The sequence below is a fragment of the Phoca vitulina genome, unplaced genomic scaffold, assembly GCF_004348235.1.
Source record: "Phoca vitulina isolate PV1807 unplaced genomic scaffold, GSC_HSeal_1.0 scaffold54, whole genome shotgun sequence".
Classification (NCBI taxonomy): domain Eukaryota; kingdom Metazoa; phylum Chordata; class Mammalia; order Carnivora; family Phocidae; genus Phoca; species Phoca vitulina.
In genome coordinates this window covers 5,175,882-5,195,466 of record NW_022589757.1, presented here as the reverse complement: position 1 = coordinate 5,195,466, position 19,585 = coordinate 5,175,882, and the positions used below count along the sequence as shown (strand labels likewise).

Below are 19,585 nucleotides of genomic sequence, written 5' to 3'. Positions count from 1 at the left end.
AATAAAGATGAGGGAAATGAAACACAGAAAGGTTAATTGACTTACCGAAAGCCACAGAGAAAATTGGTTTTGGTCCTGGAGCTGAGACTTTCTCCTTCTCTCTGCAGGAATTTCATATGACATTATTCTGTTATATCACTTGTGTTCCTCATAAACCACATGCAAGTTTAATAGAAACACTTGGGAGCAGCCTCCGCACACTGTATGTACATGAAGAAAAACGAGGTTTGAGAAAATATTGCAGGAAGCTTCTCCTTCTATTGTTCCGTCATTTTCCTCACAAACTATCTGTGCCAATGCTCCTAAGAGGCATTTCTATTCCAGGCGGTGTGACCTAACCTTTCTAGGCTTCAGATCCATCATCTGTAAAATGGAAATTCAGCGCTGGGAGACTAACTTTGTTTCAGTGCAGACTACCATTTCTTTTTTATCAGCCAATGTTAACCTTATCAGGTAAGAAGAACTGGGTTTATTCTTTTAAAGTCAGGCATGAATGTACAAAACTGATTCTCTCTTTTTTTAAAGATTTTATTTATTTATTTGAGAGAGAGAGCTAGCAAGAGTGGGTTGGGGGGAGGGGCAGAGGAAGAGGGAGAAGCAGATTCCCCGCTGAGCAGGGAGCCCAATGCGGGACTCGATCCCAGGACCCAGAGATCATGACCTGAGCCTGACTGAGCCACCCAGGCGCCCCAAAACTGATTCTGAATATAAATCTCTTTGCTGTAGCAATGCTGTAAGTAGGTGCACTTTCTTTCTCTAGGTTTCTGATTCAAATGCACTTGGAAAAATGGACGTTTATAGAATAATGAAACCTTCTAACTCAACTAAAACATCACCTAGACCTGCCTTTTTAATTTATAAGGAGAAAAATTAGATGTAAAGAGATCCAAGGAAATGTGATGGTATTAAACTTATAAAACTAGTCAGTGGTAATTCTGATACAGATACAATCCACTTTCCCTACAATACAACTTTAGTCTACATTTCCAGTGGGCAATTCATAAACACATTTTTTTTTCTAGGAACATACTCAAATTAATTTTTAAAAGGAAGCATGTAACATCATATGGGATGCCTATGACTGTGTTCACCCCAAAGTGATTTTAAGTGAATTATTATAAATCTAAAACTGTATCTGCTAACTTCAAAAGTATTTTTTTTAAGATTTTATTTATTCATTTGAGACAGAGAGAGACAGTGAGAAAGAGAGACCATGAGCAGGGGGGAGAGGCAGAGGGAGAGGGAAAAGCAGGCTCCCTGCTGAGCAGGGAGCCAGATGCGGGACTTGATCCCAAGACCCAGAGATCATGACCTGAGCCAAAGGCAGACGCTTAGCCGACTGAGCCACCCAGGCGCTCCCAAAAATATTTTTAAAATACTCCAGGGTAGGTTAAAAAATAGGTTGAATACAGGTTTTTATTTTCTTCTATCTGCTTTTTATTTTCTTTGAATGTTCTACATGTTCCTTATGTAATCAGGGGGAAAAAAGTGTAGTTAAATAAATGAATCACTTAAAGCATGGAGCAAGTCCTTTAAATAACATAGTTAAAGAAAATTAATACTCTAATGCATTATTAATACTAGTTATAAAGTATTCCAGACATGTCACATGCACAATGACTCATCTGAAATTTAAATTGTTGAAAGAGAAATTTAAGATCCTTGAGGCTATAGTTCACCATAGGAAAGATGTTTTCTGCTTTTTAGAAACATTGCTCCATTGAAACATTTCCTTTCAAAATGTAAAGCTTTAGCTGTCCCTTCTGGAGTTTATCTGGTAAAAAGGCTCTTAAATTTTTCCTCAGGAAATTGTAGTTTTTAGCATCCTTTGGAAATTATTTATGGTAAGCAGTGTAATATTGTGTTATTACAAGTCAGAATAGCAAAATTTGTCATTTCCATAAGACCAGATGTCCTACAGGATGGCAAGTACCTATAGATGTGACTTCAAATTACAGGTAGGACAGAGTGCATGGATGATGTGCTGTTTGGACAGGGAGCAGAGGTGCCCAGTGGACTGCTTTGAACTAGAAAAGAGGACACCTGAGCTCTGCTTCTGTACTGTTTCTTGTAAAACTGAGAATTACATTTACTCTAATGTTGACATCGATTGACTTCCTATCTGGTACTTAGAGCCGTCTAGGTACTTTCTTATCTTCCTAATTATTAAGTAATCTAATTATGATTTCCTCATTTGATTCTGACACCAAGGCATAAGGTTGGGTAATTATTTTTTACAGATGGGAAAACTCAGGCACAGAGAAATTAAGGAATGGGCCTGAGGTCATTTGACTAGTAGGCGTAGAATCCGGCTTTGGACCCAATCGCTAGTCGAAAGCACCAATATGGCTTCTCAAAGGACAGTCTCCCACATCTGTTCTCAGACGTTTAACAGATATGCCATCACTGTGTAAGAATTACCCCCAAATTGCAAATTGAATTAAATAACTATCTGTAAACTGCTTTTAAAATATAGGTATTATAGACATGTAGAACGTTATTTCAAATTAGGTGACAACACATATGGTGTGCAGTTCTCTGACCTGAGAAACACTGGAATTCATTAGCCCAGAAATAAGCATCATTTTTTTTTTTAAGATTTTATTTATTTATTTGAGAGAGAGAGAGAATGAGAGACAGAGAGCACGAGAGGGAAGAGGGTCAGAGGGAGAAGCAGACCCCCCCGCTGAGCAGGGAGCCCGATGTGGGACTCGATCCCGGGACTCCAGGATCATGACCTGAGCCGAAGGCAGTCGCTTAACCAACTGAGCCACCCAGGCGCCCAGAAATAAGCATCATTAACATCATCATTTCACATTATCATCTAAAAATTATTATCTCCCACTATTGTCTGGAGTTAAATTGGTTGCAAGTGTTGGCCACATTTTTGTTGTATTTTGCACAAATAATGTAAATCATACTGAACTGCATTTTTAAAATGAGGATATGGGACGCCTGGGTGACTCAGATGGTTAAGCATCTGCCTTTGGCTCGGGTCATGATCCCAGGGTCCTGGGATCGAGCCCTGCGTCAGGCTCCCTGCTCAGCGGGGAGCCTCCTTCTCCCTCTCCTTCTCCTGCTCCCCCTGTTTGTGCTCCCTCGCTCTCTCTGTCGAATAAATAAATAAAATCTTTTAAAAAAATAAATTAAAAAAATAAAATAAAAAAATAAAAATGAGGGTATGATAGGCAAAATTCTAAAGGTGCCCCCTCCGAGACTCCCATGCCCTGGTTATTCAATCACACATTAATTTAGGTGCTGCTACAAAGGAATTTTACAGATGCAATTAATGTTACTAATCAGCTGAATTAAAGTAGGAAGATTATGCTGGATTATCTGCGTGGGCCAGTGTGATATTTGAAGGGCCTCTGCTGGTGTGAGACAGAGGGCCCATGTTCTGGGACTGAAGAGAGGCCTCTGGTCAGAGCCAGCAGGGAAACGGGACCTCAGGCCAACAACCTGAATGAGCTTAGAACAGATTCTTCCCCAAGTCTTCAATAAAGAACACATCTCTGCTGACATCTGGATTTTAGCCCATTGAGACTCATGCTGGCCTTCCATGGAACTGTGAGCTAATATATGGGTGTTGTTTTAAGTCACTATGTTTGCGGTCCTTTGTTTTGGTAGCAACAGAGGACTAACATAGAGGGGAAAGTGTCAGAGTTCAAGAAGGTAAGAAGAATTCAAATTCGACAGCAGTGGGAGGAGTTACGACACTTGGAATAGGAAGCTTGAGACAGAAGCGCAAGAAAGGGACTAAGGATTATTTTCCATAATTGCCTTTGGCAGGTTTGTTGTATTTTTGATTCGAAGATGTGCAAGATTTTTTTTTTTAAGTAGGCTCTATGCCCAACATGGGGCTTGAATTCACAACCCCAAGATCAGGAGTCACATGCTCTACCGACTGAGCTAGCCAGGGCCCCCTAAAGATGTGCAAGATTTGAACATGCCAGAAAGAAATCAGAAGAAAGCGAGAGAGATAGGGGTGATAATGAGGGGGAAAGGTGACAAGTTCTGAGGATAGCATCAAGGGGATGGGACGCAGAGAACAGGTGGAGAGATTAGGAAAGGAGAAACATATCTTCCTCTGCAAGGGATGGAAGGAAGAAAAGGTGTGTCCAGACCCAGGTTGGTTTTGGAACTAGGGTGGCAAGAAATGCCAAGGAGGCTCTCGTCTGGTGGCTGGCCCTGTCGTCTGAAGTGCGAGGTGAGGTCAGCTGTTGAAAGTGACAAGGAGGTGGGCGAATGTGTGGGACAGGAGTGCATCAGGCTTGATTCTATTGTTGTGCACCACGAAGGGGATCATTTAGGGAAGCGTGGGTGACAGCTGGGGGCACCGAAGCCCCAGGAGGGTGGAGCACCTGAATGATCCAGGGCCCCTCCAATGGGCGATTTTCTCTGAGGCTCATCAGCCACAGCGGCATAGGTACAAGGCACACAGGCAGGGGTGTTACCCCGCAGTGGGGAGTAAGGGGGTTCTTGCCAGCCCAGTGCAGCAGTGGGAAGGAAGGACCGTTATGGGGATATGTGACTGAGGTGACACACCCCTGATTCTAAACTGGGTTAAGGAAGGACACACAGGCTGCAGGCACCTGATGGACTAGGAGGGCGAGGAGCTGCCTGCATTTCCCTCCCTGTTCTGTTTGGCTGGGGCAGTCCTACAAACTTCTCCCAGTGACCCTTTCCCACACCATCCACTTATTGCATTGTCTGCCTGATTAGTCTTTTTTATGAGGAGAACCAGTTCCATCCCCAAGTGGACTGACAGGTTTTTTTTTTTTTTTTAATTTTTTATTGTTATGTTAATCACCATACATTACATCATTAGTTTTTGATGTAGTGTTCCATGATTCATTGTTTGTGCATAACACACAGTGCTCCATGCAGAACGTGCCCTCTTTAATACCCATCACCTCCCACCCCCCTCCCCTCTAGAACCCTCAGTTTGTTTTTCAGAGTCTATCGTCTCTCATGGTTCGTCTCCCCCGCGATTTCCCCCCCTTCATTCTTCCCCTCCTGCTATCTTCTTCTTTTTTTTTTTCTTAACATATATTGCATTATTTGTTTCAGAGGTACAGATCTGAGATTCAACAGTCTTGCACAATTCACAGCGCTTACCAGAGCACATACCCTCCCCAGTGTCTATTACCAAGTCACCCCATCCCTCCCACCCCAACCCCCACTCCAGCTACCCTCAGTCTGTTTCCTGAGATTAAGAATTCCTCATATCAGTGAGATCATATGATACATGTCTTTCTCTGTTGGACTTATTTCACTCAGCATAATACCCTCCAGTTCCATCCACGTCATTGCAAATGGCAAGATCTCATTCCTTTTGATGGCTGCATAATATTCCATTGTATATATATACCACATCTTCTTTATCCATTCATCTGTCGATGGACATCTTGGCTCTTTCCACAGTTTGGCTATTGTGGACATTGCTGCTGTAAACATCGGGGTGCACATACCCCTTCGGATCCCTACATTTGTATCTTTGGGGTAAATACCCAGAAGTGCAATGGCTGGATCATATGGTAGCTCTATTTTCAACTTTTTGAGGAACCTCCACACTGTTTTCCAGAGTGGCTGCACCAGCTTGCATTCCCACCAACAGTGTAAGAGGGTTCCCCTTTCTCCGCATCCCCGCCAACATCTGTCATTTCCTGACTTGTTAATTTTAGCCATTCTGACTGGTGTGAGGTGGTATCTCATTGAGGTTTTGAGTTGGATTTCCCTGATGCCGAGTGAGGTTGAGCACTTTTTCATGTGTCTGTTGGCCATTTGGATGTCTTCTTTGGGAAAATGTCTGTTCATGTCTTCTGCCCATTTCTTGATTGGATTCTTTGTTCTTTGGGTGTTGAGTTTGATAAGTTCTTTATAGATTTTGGATACTAGCCCTTTATCTGGTATGTCATTTGCAAATACCTTCTCCCATTCTGTCAGTTGTCTTTTGGTTTTGTTGACTGTTTCCTTTGCTTTGCAAAAGTTTTTTATCTTGATGAAGTCCCAATAGTTCATTACTGCCCTTGCTTCCCTTGTCTTTGGCGATGTTTCTAGGAAGAAGTTGCTGCAGCTGAGGTCGAAGAGGTTGCTGCCTGTGTTCTCCTTTAGGATTTTGATGGACTCCTGTCTCACATTTAGGTCTTTCAACCATTTGAGTCTATTTTTGTGTGTGGTGTGAGGAAATGGTCCAGTTTCATTCTTCTGCATGTGGCTGTCCAATTTTCCCAACACCATTTGTTGAAGAGACTGTCTTTTTTCCATTGGACATTCTTTCCTGCTTTGTCGAAGATTAGTTGACCATAGATTTGAGGGTCCATTTCTGGGCTCTCTATTCTGTTCCATTGATCTATGTGTCTGTTTTTGTGCCAGTACCATACTGTCTTGATGATGACAGCTTTGTAATAGAGCTGAAAGTCCAGAATTGTGATGCCGCCAGCTTTTCTTTTCTTTTTCAACATTCCTCTGGCTATTTGGGGTCTTTTCTGGTTCCATACAAATTTTAGGATTATTTGTTCCATTTCTTTGAAAAAAGTGGATGGTATTTTGATGGGGATTGCATTGAATGTGTAGATTGCTCTAGGTAGCATTGACATCTTCACAATATTTGTTCTTCCAATCCATGAGCATGGACCGTTTTTCCATTTCTTTGTGTCTTCCTCAATTTCTTTCATGAGTATTTTATAGTTTTCTGGGTACAGATCCTTTGCCTCTTTGGTTAGATTTATTCCTAGGTATCTTATGGTTTTGGGTGCAATTGTAAATGGGATTGACTCCTTAATTTCTCTTTCTTCTGTCTTGGTGGTGGTGTATAGGAATGCCATTGATTTCTGTGCATTGATTTTATATCCTGCCACTTGACTGAATTCCTGTATGAGTTTTAGCAGTTTTGGGGTGAAGTCTTTTGGGTTTTCCACATAAAGTATCATATCATCTGCAAAGAGTGAGAGTTTGACTTCTTCTGCCGATTTGGATGCCTTTGATATCTTTTTGTTGTCTGATTGCTGTGACTAGAACTTCTAATACTATGTTGAATAGCAGTGGTGATAGGGGACATCCCTGCCACGGTCCTGACCTTAGGGGGAAAGCGCTCAGTTTTTCCCCATTGAGAATGATATTCACTGTGGGTTTTTCATAGATGGCTTTTATGATATTGAGGTATGTACCCTCTATGTCTATACTCTGAAGAGTTTTGATCAAGAAAGGATGCTGTACTTTGTCAAATGCTTTTTCTGCATCTATTGAGAGGATCATATGATTCTTGTTCTTTCTTTTGTTAATGTATTGTATCACGTTGATTGATTTGTGGATGTTGAACCAACCTTGCAGCCCAGGGAGAAATCCCACTTGGTCGTGGTGAATAATCCTTTTAATGTACTGTTGGATCCTATTGGCTAGTATTTTGGTGAGAATTTTTGCATCCATGTTCATCAGGGATATTGGTCTGTAATTCTCCTTTTTGATGGGGTCTTTGTCTGGTTTTGGGATCAAAGTAATGGTGGCCTCATAAAATGAGTTTGGAAGTTTTCCTTCCATTTCTATTTTTTGGAACAGTTTCAGAAGAATAAGTATTAATTCTTCTTTACCCCTGGGAAGCCATCTGGCCCTGGGATTTTGTTTGTTGGGAGATTTCTGATGACTGCTTCAATTTCCTTAGTGGTTATAGGTCTGTTCAGGTTTTCTATTTCTTCCTGGTTCAGCTTTGGTAGTTGATACATCTCTAGGAAAGCATCCATTTCTTCCAGGTTATCTAGTTTGCTGGCATAGAGTTGCTCATAATATGTTCTTATAATTGTTTGTATTTCGTTGGTGTTGGTTGTGATCTCTCCTCTTTCATTCATCATTTTGTTGATTTGGGTCATTTCTCCTTTCTTTTTGATAAGTCTGGCCAGGGGTTTATCAATCTTGTTAATTCTTTCCAAGAACCAGCTCCTAGTTTCATTGATCTGTTCTACTGTTCTTTTAGTTCCTATTTCATTGATTTCTGCTCTGATCTTTATTATTTCTCTTCTCCTGCTGGGTTTAGGCTTTATTTGCTGTTCTTTCTCCAGCTCCTTTAGGTGTAGGGTTAGGTTGTGTACTTGAGACCTTTCTTGTTTCTTGAGAAAGCCTTGTATCGCTATATACTTTCCTCTTAGGACTGCCTTTGCTGCATCCAAAGATTTTGAATAGTTGTGTTTTCATTTTCATTGATTTCCATGAATTTTTTTAATTCTTCTTTAATTTCCTGGTTGACTCATCCATTCTTTAGTAGGATGCTCTTTAGCCTCCATGTATTTGAGTTATTTCTGACTTTCCTCTTGTGATTGAGTTCTAGTTCCAAAGCCTTGTGGTCTGAAAATAGGCAGGGAATGATCCCAATCTTTTGGTACCGGTTGAGACCTGATTTATGACCTAGGATGTGATCGATTCTGGAGAATGTTCCATGGGCACTAGAGAAGAATGTGTATTCTGTTGCTTTGGGATGGAATGTTCTGAATATGTCTGTGAAGTCCATTTGGTCCAGTGTGTCATTTAAAGTCTTTATTTCCTTGTTGATCTTTTCCTTAGATGATCTGTCCATTTCAGTGAGGGGGATGTTAAAGTCCCCCACTATTATTGTATTGTTGTCTATGTGTTTCTTTGCTTTTGTTATTAATTGCCTTATATAATTGGCTGCTCCCATGTTAGGGGCATAAATATTTACAATAGTTAGATCTTTTTGTTGGATCGACCCTTTAAGTAGGATATAGTGTCCTTCCTCGTCTCTTATTACAGTCTTTGGTTTAAAATCTAATTTGTCTGATATAAGGATTGCCACCCCAGCTTTCTTTTGGTGTCCATTAGCATGGTAAATGGTTTTCCACCCCCTCACTTTCAATCTGGGGGTGTCTTTGGGTCTAAAATGAGTCTCTTGCAGACAGCATATCGATGGGTCTTGTTTTTTAATCCAATCTGATAGCCTGTGTCTTTTGATTGGGGCATTTAGCCCATTTACATTCAGGGTAACTATTGAAAGATAGGAATTTAGTGCCATTGTATTGCCTGTAAAGTGACTGTTACTGTATATTGTCTGTGTTCCTTTCTGGTCTATGTTGCTTTTAGGCTCTCTCTTTGCTTAGAGGACCCCTTTCAAGATTTCTTGTAGGGCTGGTTTCGTGTTTGCAAATTCCTTTAGTTTTTGTTTGCCCTGGAAACTTTTTATCTCTTCTTCTATTTTCAATGACAGCCTAGCTGGATATAGTATTCTTGGCTGCATATTTTTCTCATTTAGTGCTCTGAATATATCCTGCCAGTCCTTTCTGGCCTGCCAGGTCTCTGTGGATAGGTCTGTTGCCAATCTAATGTTTCTACCATTGTAGGTTATATATCTCTTCTCCCGAGCTGCTTTCAGGATTTTCTCTTTGTCTCTGAGACTCGTAAGTTTTACTATTAGATGTCGGGGTGTTGACCTATTTTTATTGATTTTGAGAGGGGTTCTCTGTGCTTCCTGGATTTTGATGCCTGTTTCCTTCCCCAAATTAGGGAAGTTCTCTGCTATAATTTGCTCCAATACACCTTCTGCCCCTCTCTCTCTTTCTTCTTCTTCTGGGATCCCAATTATTCTAATGTTGTTTCATCTTATGGTATCGCTTATCTCTCGAATTCTGCCCTCGTGATCCAGTAGTTGTTTATCTCTCTTTTTCTCAGCTTCTTTATTTTCCATCATTTGGTCTTCTATATCACTGATTCTCTCTTCTGCCTCATTTATCTTAGCAGTTAGTGCCCCCATATTTGATTGTACCTCATTAATAGCCTTTTTTATTTCGACTTGATTAGATTTTAGTTCTTTTATTTCTCCAGAAGGGGTTTCTCTAATAACTTCCATGCTTTTTTCAAGCCCAGCTAGTATCTTTAAAGTGATGATTCTGAACTCTAGATCCGACATCGTACTAATGTCCGTATTGAGTAGGTCCCCAGGAGTCGGTACTACCTCTTGTTCTTTTTGTTGAGGTGATTTTTTCCATCTTGTCATTTTGTCCAGAGGAGAATAGATTAATGAGTGAACAAAATGCTAACAGGGTAACAACGTCCCCAGAAAATATACTTTAAACAAATCAGAAAAGACCTGAAGCAGGGGGAAAAGAAAGGGAAAGATAGAAAAAAGAAAAGGAAAAAAAAAAGAAAAAGAAAAAGATAAAGATAAAAACAAACAAAAACAAAACTAAACAAAAAAAACCAGAATATGATCAAATATGATCAGGCTGGTACATAGATCAGTGCCCCACACTAGATTTTGGGTGTATTTTGGTCTGTTAGAAGAAAGTGCCTCCCAAAATTTTAAAGAAAGAAAAACTTATATATGTACAAAAATAAGGGTTGATATGATGAAGGGATGGAATATGACTGTAAAGATGAAAATTATAAAAAATTTTATAAAAGGAATTGATAAGAAGTTGTTTGAAAAAAGAAAGAAGAGGATTTAAAAAAAAAAGAAAAAATTTTAAAGAGAGAACAACTTATATATATATGCCAAAAATATAGGTAACTACTAGGAAGGGATAGAATATGACTTTAAAAATGAAAAATAAAAATGCTTTTTAAAAAAGGGATTGATAAGATGTAGGTTGAAAAAGGGAAAAAGAAAAATTCAAAAAAAAAAAGACAGTTAAAAAAAAAAGTTAACTTTGAAAGACTAAAGAATCATGGTAAAAAAGCCATGGATTGTATGTGCAGTATTCCCGTAGTGCTGGAGTTCTGCTGTTCTCATTGATCAGTAAACTTGGTCTTGGCTGGCTGTTCTCGCTGATCTTCTGGGGGAAGGGCCTGTTGCCGTGGTTCCCAAATGTCTTTGCCGGAGGCAGAATTGCCCGCCCTTGCCGGGTCCTGGCTAAGTAATCTGCTCGGGTTTGCTCTCAGGAGCTTTTGTTCCCTGCAAGCTTTCCGTACAGCTCTGGAGGCCGAGAGCAAAAATGGCGGCCTCCCAATCTCTGCCCCAGAGGAGCCAAGAACTCAGGGCCCCCAGAGAAAAGCAGTCAGTCACTCCTGTCTCCCCGGTCTCCGGCCGCACTCCGTGCTCACCCAGCCTGTGACTGGGCATTTCTATCTCTGGCACCCGACTCGGTGTGGAGTCTCCAAACCCAGCAGATCCCTGTGGTGTGCTCTCGCACCACTCCTCCCGGGGGAGAAAGGGGAGTATCCCCAGATCTGCTGCTTGTTGGGTCCCTGCTGGAGGAGCAGTGGCCCGACTGTGCCCCGGATCACGGTTTATGACAACCCCGAGCTGAGAGCCCGCGCCTCGGCTCCGGCTCTGCAGCCGGCTTCCCCGCTCCGATACCTGGGAGCTCTGCCACAGTCAGGCACCCCCAGTCTTTCTGTGACCCTGAGGGTCCTGAGACCACACTGTCTCGTGAGGGTTCCACCCCCTGCTTAGCCACTGGAGCGACGTCCCTCAGCGGAGCAGACTTCTAAAAGTTCCGATTTTGTGCTCCGCGGCTCTATCACTTGCCAGTAGCGGCTGACGGAGGCCCCTCCCCCACCGTCTATCCTCCCGAATATCACCTCGGATTCACTTCTCCGCACATCCGACCTTCCAGAATGTGGTCGCTTTTCTGTTCAGAGAGTTGCTGCTATTCTTTTCTTCAATCTCCTGTTGAGTTTGTAGGTGTTCAGAATGGTTTGATCCCTATCCAGCTGAATTCCTGAGATCAGATGAAATCCAGGTCTCCTACTCCGCCATCTTGCTCCGCCTCATTCCCAGAGCCTTTTGGTGGTTGGTGTTGAAAGTATTTTCTGGAGGTGAATTTGGTTTTGATGGAAACCTCGGGAGGATGAAGCCTGGCCACTCCCTACAAACCCACACAGAGCCTGTGCCCCTGACCAATATGGCAGCGCCCCTGGACTGACAGTTTTAAAGTACTATCCACAAAGAGAGGTCAGTTTTCTCATGAGTGGTGTGGTATTGATATAATTTATTATTTTTTCCTTCTCTTCCAAGCGGCCTTCTTAATCTAGGCTTTCTAATGATAGTTATAGCTAATATTTGTCTTAAACAATTCTTATGTACCAGACACAGTGCAAAATGCTTTACACACATCACCTCATTTAGACATCAGTTAAAAGAAAGAACCTTGTCCTTTTATTTATTCTACTAATGAGGAAACTGAGACATAAGGGGGTGAAGGTGTTTATCCAAGTTCTGAATGCCAAGTAGTTGTAGAGCTGGAATTCAGACACTGGGCTGTCTGATTCCACAGTGCATGCTCTTTGCCAGAGGGCCATATCGTGGGTTCAAATGACACAGTGCTAAGGTGCAGACCAGGGGCACCTGGGTGACTCAGCTGGTTCAGTGTCCAACTCTTGATCTCAGCTCAGGTCTTGATCTCAGGGTTGTGAGTTCAGCCCCGCATTGGGCGAGCTCCAGAGAGCCTACTTAAAAAAATAAATAAATAATAAGTTGCAGACCAATACATGACTGCTAAATGGATATTACACCAATAAGTGAGGATGAAGAAACCACAATGACACAAGATTCCTGTCCATTCCAACATAGGTCTACTGGAAACTGGCTTCTTTCTCTTTTCTCAATTCTTCCCAGGGCACTAGATGTTAAATCCACAGGTTTTGTACACATAGAAAATGAGCAGTGATTTCTGAAAAGATGAAAAATGATTGGGGCTCTTATTGGATACTGATTTTGCTGGTGGGAAGAAGGGAAAACACAAGAGAGAATGTCTAGATGATCTTGACTTTCCCACAATGAAATCTAATTGTAAGAAATGATTAGGGCAGTCATTGTGCATTGGGAGGTCTGGACGTGGGGGAGGGTAAAGGAAGAAGTAGCACCGTTTGTGAAGCAGCTGATGAAGGAACATAGGTTAAGATAAGTTGCTAAACTGTCAACTAGCATCAAAATAAACAAATGTTGTTTTAAAAAGCTAATAGATGGCTGGTTTTGATCATTTTCAAAGGACTCAGTCTCTAGATCTTTTATACCCAAAGTGTGGTCCTTCATGAGGAGCTTATTAGAAATACAGACTCTCTGGCCCCACCCCAGACCAACTAAATCAGAATCTGTGCTTTAAAGGGATTCCCAGTGGTTTGTACATACACTAATGCTTCAGACCTTCTACACAGTTCATTCGTTTATTCACTGACAAGCACTAACTAGTCTCAACTGTATTAGAAATAATTGTGTCATTAATTTATGAGAATTTTACTTCTGCTTATGTATAAGACAATTGAAGAACAGCTATCTTATTTTTCAAATTCCTTGGAATTACAGAATTTGACACTTTTTTCACAAAGAATACTTTTCCTCCTTGGGATTCTTTCATAGTAATTTATTTTCATGCAGTGTCTAGTGAGTAGCATTTGGAACAGTTATATAGAGAAACTGTACTATCTCTAAAATGCCAAAAGTCCCCTTAGTAGGGATGAAAAAACTTGCCCAGGAAGATTTATGGAAAATGGGTAGGAATGGCCATTTGAGAATGGCCAAATTCAATGTCGAGGTTCTCAGTGGGGACCCCGTCTGATGACGGCTAATTTGATTTCCAAACAAATGTTAGCTCTTAAAAGAACTATCAGTCTGAGCAAAGATACCAGCCTGGTACACCGATTCATCCATCAGAAAGAAGAATCAGCAACTGTGCAAAAATCATGTGCTGTCAGCATATGATGTGTTGAACATAATTAACTGTCTTCTCTTGCTATGGGCAATACCCTGGCCTTTAGAAAGCAAGGTGTTGACCATTCATGCAAATTAAACTTTAAATTCAACCAACATCAAATATGTTACTTTATAGCTAATTTCAAGATATTTTACATGTTTGTGTGTGTTGTTTGGCATTTTAGATCTTTGGATACTTCTCCTCTGAAGAAGATTCTCTTGCTTCCCAGATGGATGAAGAAAATTTGGTTTTTCTTGTTTCCAGAAAACAGCGAGTTGTAATTTCAGGTGATATTTTTAATTTCCATTCTAAATTAATATGGGCTTTAACATTTTCTCAAAAAAAATTTTGGAACTAAAACAGAAATTATACCTGCAGTTGAGTTTGAAATATGATCATTGCTCTGAGGGACACTAAATAAGGAATATGAGGGGGAAACAATTCACATTTTTCTGGAAATGTTCAGATCTCGAGTTAAAGCTCTGTACAATGGCATCTCAATACTGCATGTCTAAGCACCAAATGGAATCACATTTATTTTAAAATTTTCTTAAAATGAAATTTTCAAGTTTTTAGTAAGTAGAACTCCTTCCCATTCTTCCCTTGATTATCACATGGAGGTTTTCCTGATATCTATAAAACTGTGAACTTGGGCCAATCACAAAGGGGGGGGTCATCTCAGTTCAAGAAGTCTCAAGAACATGGGCGCCTGGGTGGCTCAGTTGGTTAAGCGACTGCCTTCGGCTCAGGTCATGATCCTGGAGTCCCTGGATCGAGTCCCGCATCGGGCTCCCTGCTCGGCAGGGACCTGCTTCTCCCTCTGACCCTCCCCCTTCTCATGTGCTCTCTCTCTCTCATTCTCTCTGTCTCAAATAAATAAATAAAATCTTTAAAAAAAAAAAAAAAAAAAAAAAAAAAAAAGAAGTCTCAAGAACATATGGCATTCTTATTAAATTTGATCCTCTCCATCCCTTTCCACTCTTGACACTTCCAGTTTTCTTCCCTCTAAGGAAGAAGTCCAGGAGGAGGAAAGGCGAACCCCAGAATCTGTCCTGTCCTCCATTTCATCCTGGATTCTGAGACGAAGCATGTAGTGTAGATCAGATCTGGTGTTCCTTAAAAAAGCACCTAAACTTACTGCAGTCATTTGTGAACCAAGCCCACCCTTGTCTTCCACCCTTCCTCAGCCCAACCGTTAGACCTCACCAGAGCCTATCCTCAAGCCATGGAAATGATCATCAAAGAACAGAAGCTAGGGGACTGTCCCTGCTGCCACCACCCCTTTGTTGGGGAGAGAAGGGCCAGTGGGCAGGGGAGACATGTAGCTGGCATCCTAAGTTAGAACTGTGAAAGCATTTCTCTCAATGGCAGTTGGGTTCTGTAGTTCATTATTCACTCAACCAGTATTTGCAAAGTTCTGCTCTGTGACAGGTACGTTTCTAAGTGCTGGGGACACAGCAGTGAACAAGATCATAAATCTCTGACCTTGTGGAATTTACATTCTAATGGGGAGTAAAATATATAATGTGTCAGATGGTAATGTGCTATAGAGAAAGAATGAAGTAAGCAGGTTGTGGAGAAGAATAAAGCAAGAATGTGGGGAGAAGTTGGTTTGGAGATGGGAGCATGGTGTTGGAATTTGAAGAGGGCAGTGGGGAGACCACCTGAGCAGGGGCTGAGAGACCGGGGGTGGGGTGGGGAGGAAAGCCCAGGAAGAGAGGGCAAGAGTGGGATTAGGTGTGTGGGCCTGGGGGTGGCGGGGAACGAAGAGGGCAAGAAACCTGCACAGAGGGGAGGCATGGTCTGAGCTACACTTGGAATGTTCATTATGGCTTCCATGTTGAAAATAGCCCAGGGTGGGGAGAGTGTAAGCAGAGAGAATGGTGGTAGCTTGGAACAGGACAGTGTTCTTAACCTTCCTTTCATTAGCTTTTCATTATATTATTTTCGTATTTTTTTCATTATAGGGATCCCTAAGGAGTCTTATAGACATTTTTTACCTGATTGCACCCCCTTGTACCCCCCCCACTCCATGACATTTTAATATGTCAGATATAATATGTATCTGTTTATGTAAGTTTGTGTATCTGTGATTTATACACACAAGGAGCAAGACTCATTTACATCTCCCCATGAACCAATCTGCACCCCCTTGAGGACCATATTTTGTCTCTTGAGAATGCATGGATTAGGCTGATAACACTGGAGTATGAGATCCATCCACTTGCTTTTCCTAGGAGTTTACAATTATAAAAACTAATCAGGCTGGAAAGAGGACCCATATATGTAGTTTTATCAATTCAGTACATAGGCAAAAAAACATGAAGGTGTCCAGTGTTTTTTTTCAAAACTCACAAAGAAAAAGCAAAAACAAACCCTTAATAACAATATTAAGGTGGTTTTATTCTTTTATGCCCGAAAGCCTGAGATCATATTAGGCTTTTATTCTGTGTAAATCATGATGGTGACAGCTCAAAGAAAAAATTCCTGAGAGATGTGGAAATCTCAGAATGGAATGATTCCAAAAGATGTTTAGAAAACATGTTCTCTGCAAAATATGTGGCAGGAGGATGGGTGTATATATATTTTCTCTAGGAATTCATGCACCACATTGAATTGGAAAGTGTCATAGATTCAGATTAGTATCTCCGGGGATAATTAAAAAGCAATAAGATGTCTATTGATAGATGAATCGATAAAGATGTGGTTCATATATACAATGGACTATTACTCAGCCATCAGAAATAATGAATACTTACCATTTATATTGACATGGATGGAACTGGAGGGTATTATGATGAGAGAGACAATTATCATTTGATTTCACTCATATGTGGAATATAAGGAATAGCACAGAGGATCATAGGGGAAGGGAGTGAAAATGGAATGGAAAGAAATCAGAGAGGGTGACAAACCATGAGAGACCCAACTTTAGGAAACAAACAGAGGGTTGCTGGAGGGAAGGTAGGTGGGGGATGGGGTAACTGGGTGATGGGCGTGAAGGAGGGCACATGATGTAATAAGTACTGGGTGTTATATGCAACTGATGAATTATTGAACTCTACATCTGAAACTAATAATGTACTGTATGTTGGCTAATTGAATTTAAATAAAAAAATCATTGCTAAAAAAAGCAACAGTTGCTGGTTTTTATGGTTTTATTCTACTCTACTTTTTAAGCAAAAAAGTAAAAAAGTTGTTTGCTTACTCTTTTCTTTTTAAAAACAAACCTAACAAATGAGTTTTAGGATCTTTACTGCTGAGAATTGAATATTATGTTGTTGACAGGTAGTAGAAGACGGGATGTGATTAAATGCATTGTCAAGATCCCTCAGTTGGATTTACTAATAACAGCTTCTCAGAAAGGATTAATAACAGTCTTTAATAGCCAGGTAATTTGACAGCTTTGATTCCCCCCTCTTCCCTCCTCCCTTCCTCCTTTCATTCATTCATTTGTTCATTTGTTCTTTCCTTCCTTCCTTCTTCTGTCTATGTATTATGCATATTTATCAGGTGCAACAGAAAACATAAACATATTTCAGAGTTATTCCAAAAAATAAAGCCAGATGTTGCTAAAATGAGAGGATTGCTGAGCCCTGGAGCAATTTTTGAGATTTTGGTAACTGCATTTGGCAGTGTTCCTCAGGGAATCTTTTTTTTTTTTTTTTTAAGATTTATTTATTTGTTTTAGAGAGAGACAGAGCACAAGTGGGAGGAGCAGAGGGAGAGGGAGAGAGAATCTCAAGCAGACTCCACGCTGAACACGGAGCCCAATGCAGGGCTCGATCCTATGACCCTGAGATCAAGACCTGAGCTGAAACCAAGAGTCAGAAGCTTAACCAACTGAGCCACCCAGGCACTCCTCAGGGAGTCTTACTGAACCATGTGGCATCAGCATAATTAAAGGGTGATCTTGGATAACTTCTTAGATAAAATCAGAAAAACTCACAAGCCAAGTGATTTTGTCATAATCCTAACAAGTATAGAAGGTCCCAACAAGAACCTTGGACTTGGAGTTAAAAGGGGCTCACATTCTGGCTCCTCTATTTTACTAGCTATGCTGTTAAATAGGAAACTTAATAAGCCAACTTACATGTTTTCATGCCTCTTTTCACATTTATGAAATGAGGACACCAGAACTGGTCCTCTTTCCCTCAGAGGGTTGTAATGAATGTAAATGACACAAGGAACATAGAAGCACTACATGAACGATCAATCCCCATGTCTATGTAGGGCATTACTATTATTGTCTCATAGTTCTAAATTTATAAGTTTTGGGCTTCCACTTCCAAACTATGAGAGATTTTATTGAAATGTATAATGATATACCACACAGTATTTCATTATGAAAATAAAAGTGAATATCAAAAAGTAAATATCAAAGCAAATAATTCCAATTATTAGTTCATTTCCAAGAGACAAGCTTTATACAAGTAAACTATATTTAAGATAATCATTACATGATTAAAATTTCCAACAGTAATGTTTAGCCCTTCAGGGATCAGAACAGCTGGATTCCGTCAGAGGAGCAGGCTGCCTGGGCCCCGGGGAGGGGCGGTAGAAGGTTGCTGGTGTGGATGTGGAGTCTGGCATCCCTGCCCAGCTCGGACACTTGCCATCTGTGCATGTTACCCATTCATCTCTATGCCCCCGCTTCTCTTCTCATTCAGAACTGAGGCTGTTTGAGTTAATACGCACAAAGTGCTGAGTTAGCATCACTGTAAGCGCTCAGGAAATGTTGGTAGTTGCAATTATGGACAAATGGTGCGAAAACAAAACTGGATTGCCTCATATAAACATGAAAACGTTCCTCGTTCTCTTTTCTCCTTGGTGCCTCATTTCCCTTCTCATTTTCTTACCTTTATTTCCTCAAAAATAGAACTAGGATGGAATGTAAAGAACATGAGAAGAAAAATAATGATCTTCATAATGAAATAGTTCAGGATCATGTGACATAAGTGAGGTGGCATTTTCACTTTTCCACAGACATCTCTCTCACGCTCACACACACTCATTCACACGTGCTTAGAGGTGCACACATGTATACTCACAAACACACTAACACATCTGTTTCTTACAAAAACCATGCAACTGGAGAGAAAAAATTGCTTAAAAATTACTTGAAGATTTGATACACCAGGAATAAATAGTATTTTGAATGTTGCATGTCTTACAAATAGGATGACACATTCTGTGAAAAAATAATAGGGAAGGTAGGTCACAGGAAAAATTTATTAAAAGGTAGTCATTAATAACACAAAATGTCTTATAATAGGTTAATCCATAATTTAGGTTTCCTGTAAAGTAGAATAAACACAGTTAAAGATTTTCACAGTGTTCTCAAGAGGGCTTGGTGATAGAGACTGTAAATGTCATTAATAAAAGTTCTTGCAAAAAAGGCTAGATTTTCAAAATTTAGAAGATATCCATAAGGATTATATAACTTTTAAAGATGATAAAAGAAATTTAAACATGTGCTTTCCACTAAGGATGGAAGTAGAGAAATAGGAGAGGAAAACCACAGGAGTTTTTTCTGCTCACCAATTTCCTGAGGGCACTTAATTTTTCCTATCTGGAAAAAAGTCCCTGGTTGGAAAAGCCTCTTTGCACTCTTCAGATGAAAGAGTCTGAGATAACAATGATGAACAGTTTCAGTGATCTAATTTACTTTTCCCTCTTTTCACATAATCTATTCCTTCTGGGCAGCCATTTTCTGTACTTTTCCCAAGACCACATGACCATGCAAAAGAAACTAGGTCGTTAATAGACTTCAAATACTAACCTTGACCTTGGCAGCAATTAGCATGTCCTAAGGGGAGAAGAGGCTGCTCAAGTACACTACAGCTCTGCATGGAATAAATCTATGATTTTCAACCAGCACACTACCCTGGCATGAGATTCATGCAATAAATACTTATCCAGTAAAAGAGGAAGCCCACTGGATAGAGTGT

The 19,585-nt window shown here is 40.6% G+C and overlaps 1 protein-coding gene across 1 annotated transcript in view; it reads left to right on the top strand.

The window, feature by feature from the left end:
- Window positions 1-19,585, top strand: part of WDR64 (WD repeat domain 64) — a 142,171-nt gene that overhangs the window by 12,054 nt on the left and 110,532 nt on the right. The window contains exons 3-4 of the mRNA XM_032389487.1: window positions 13,819-13,921; window positions 16,923-17,026. Of these exons, the coding sequence (XP_032245378.1) occupies window positions 13,819-13,921; window positions 16,923-17,026 (207 nt within the window). The remainder of the gene's footprint in view (window positions 1-13,818; window positions 13,922-16,922; window positions 17,027-19,585) is intronic.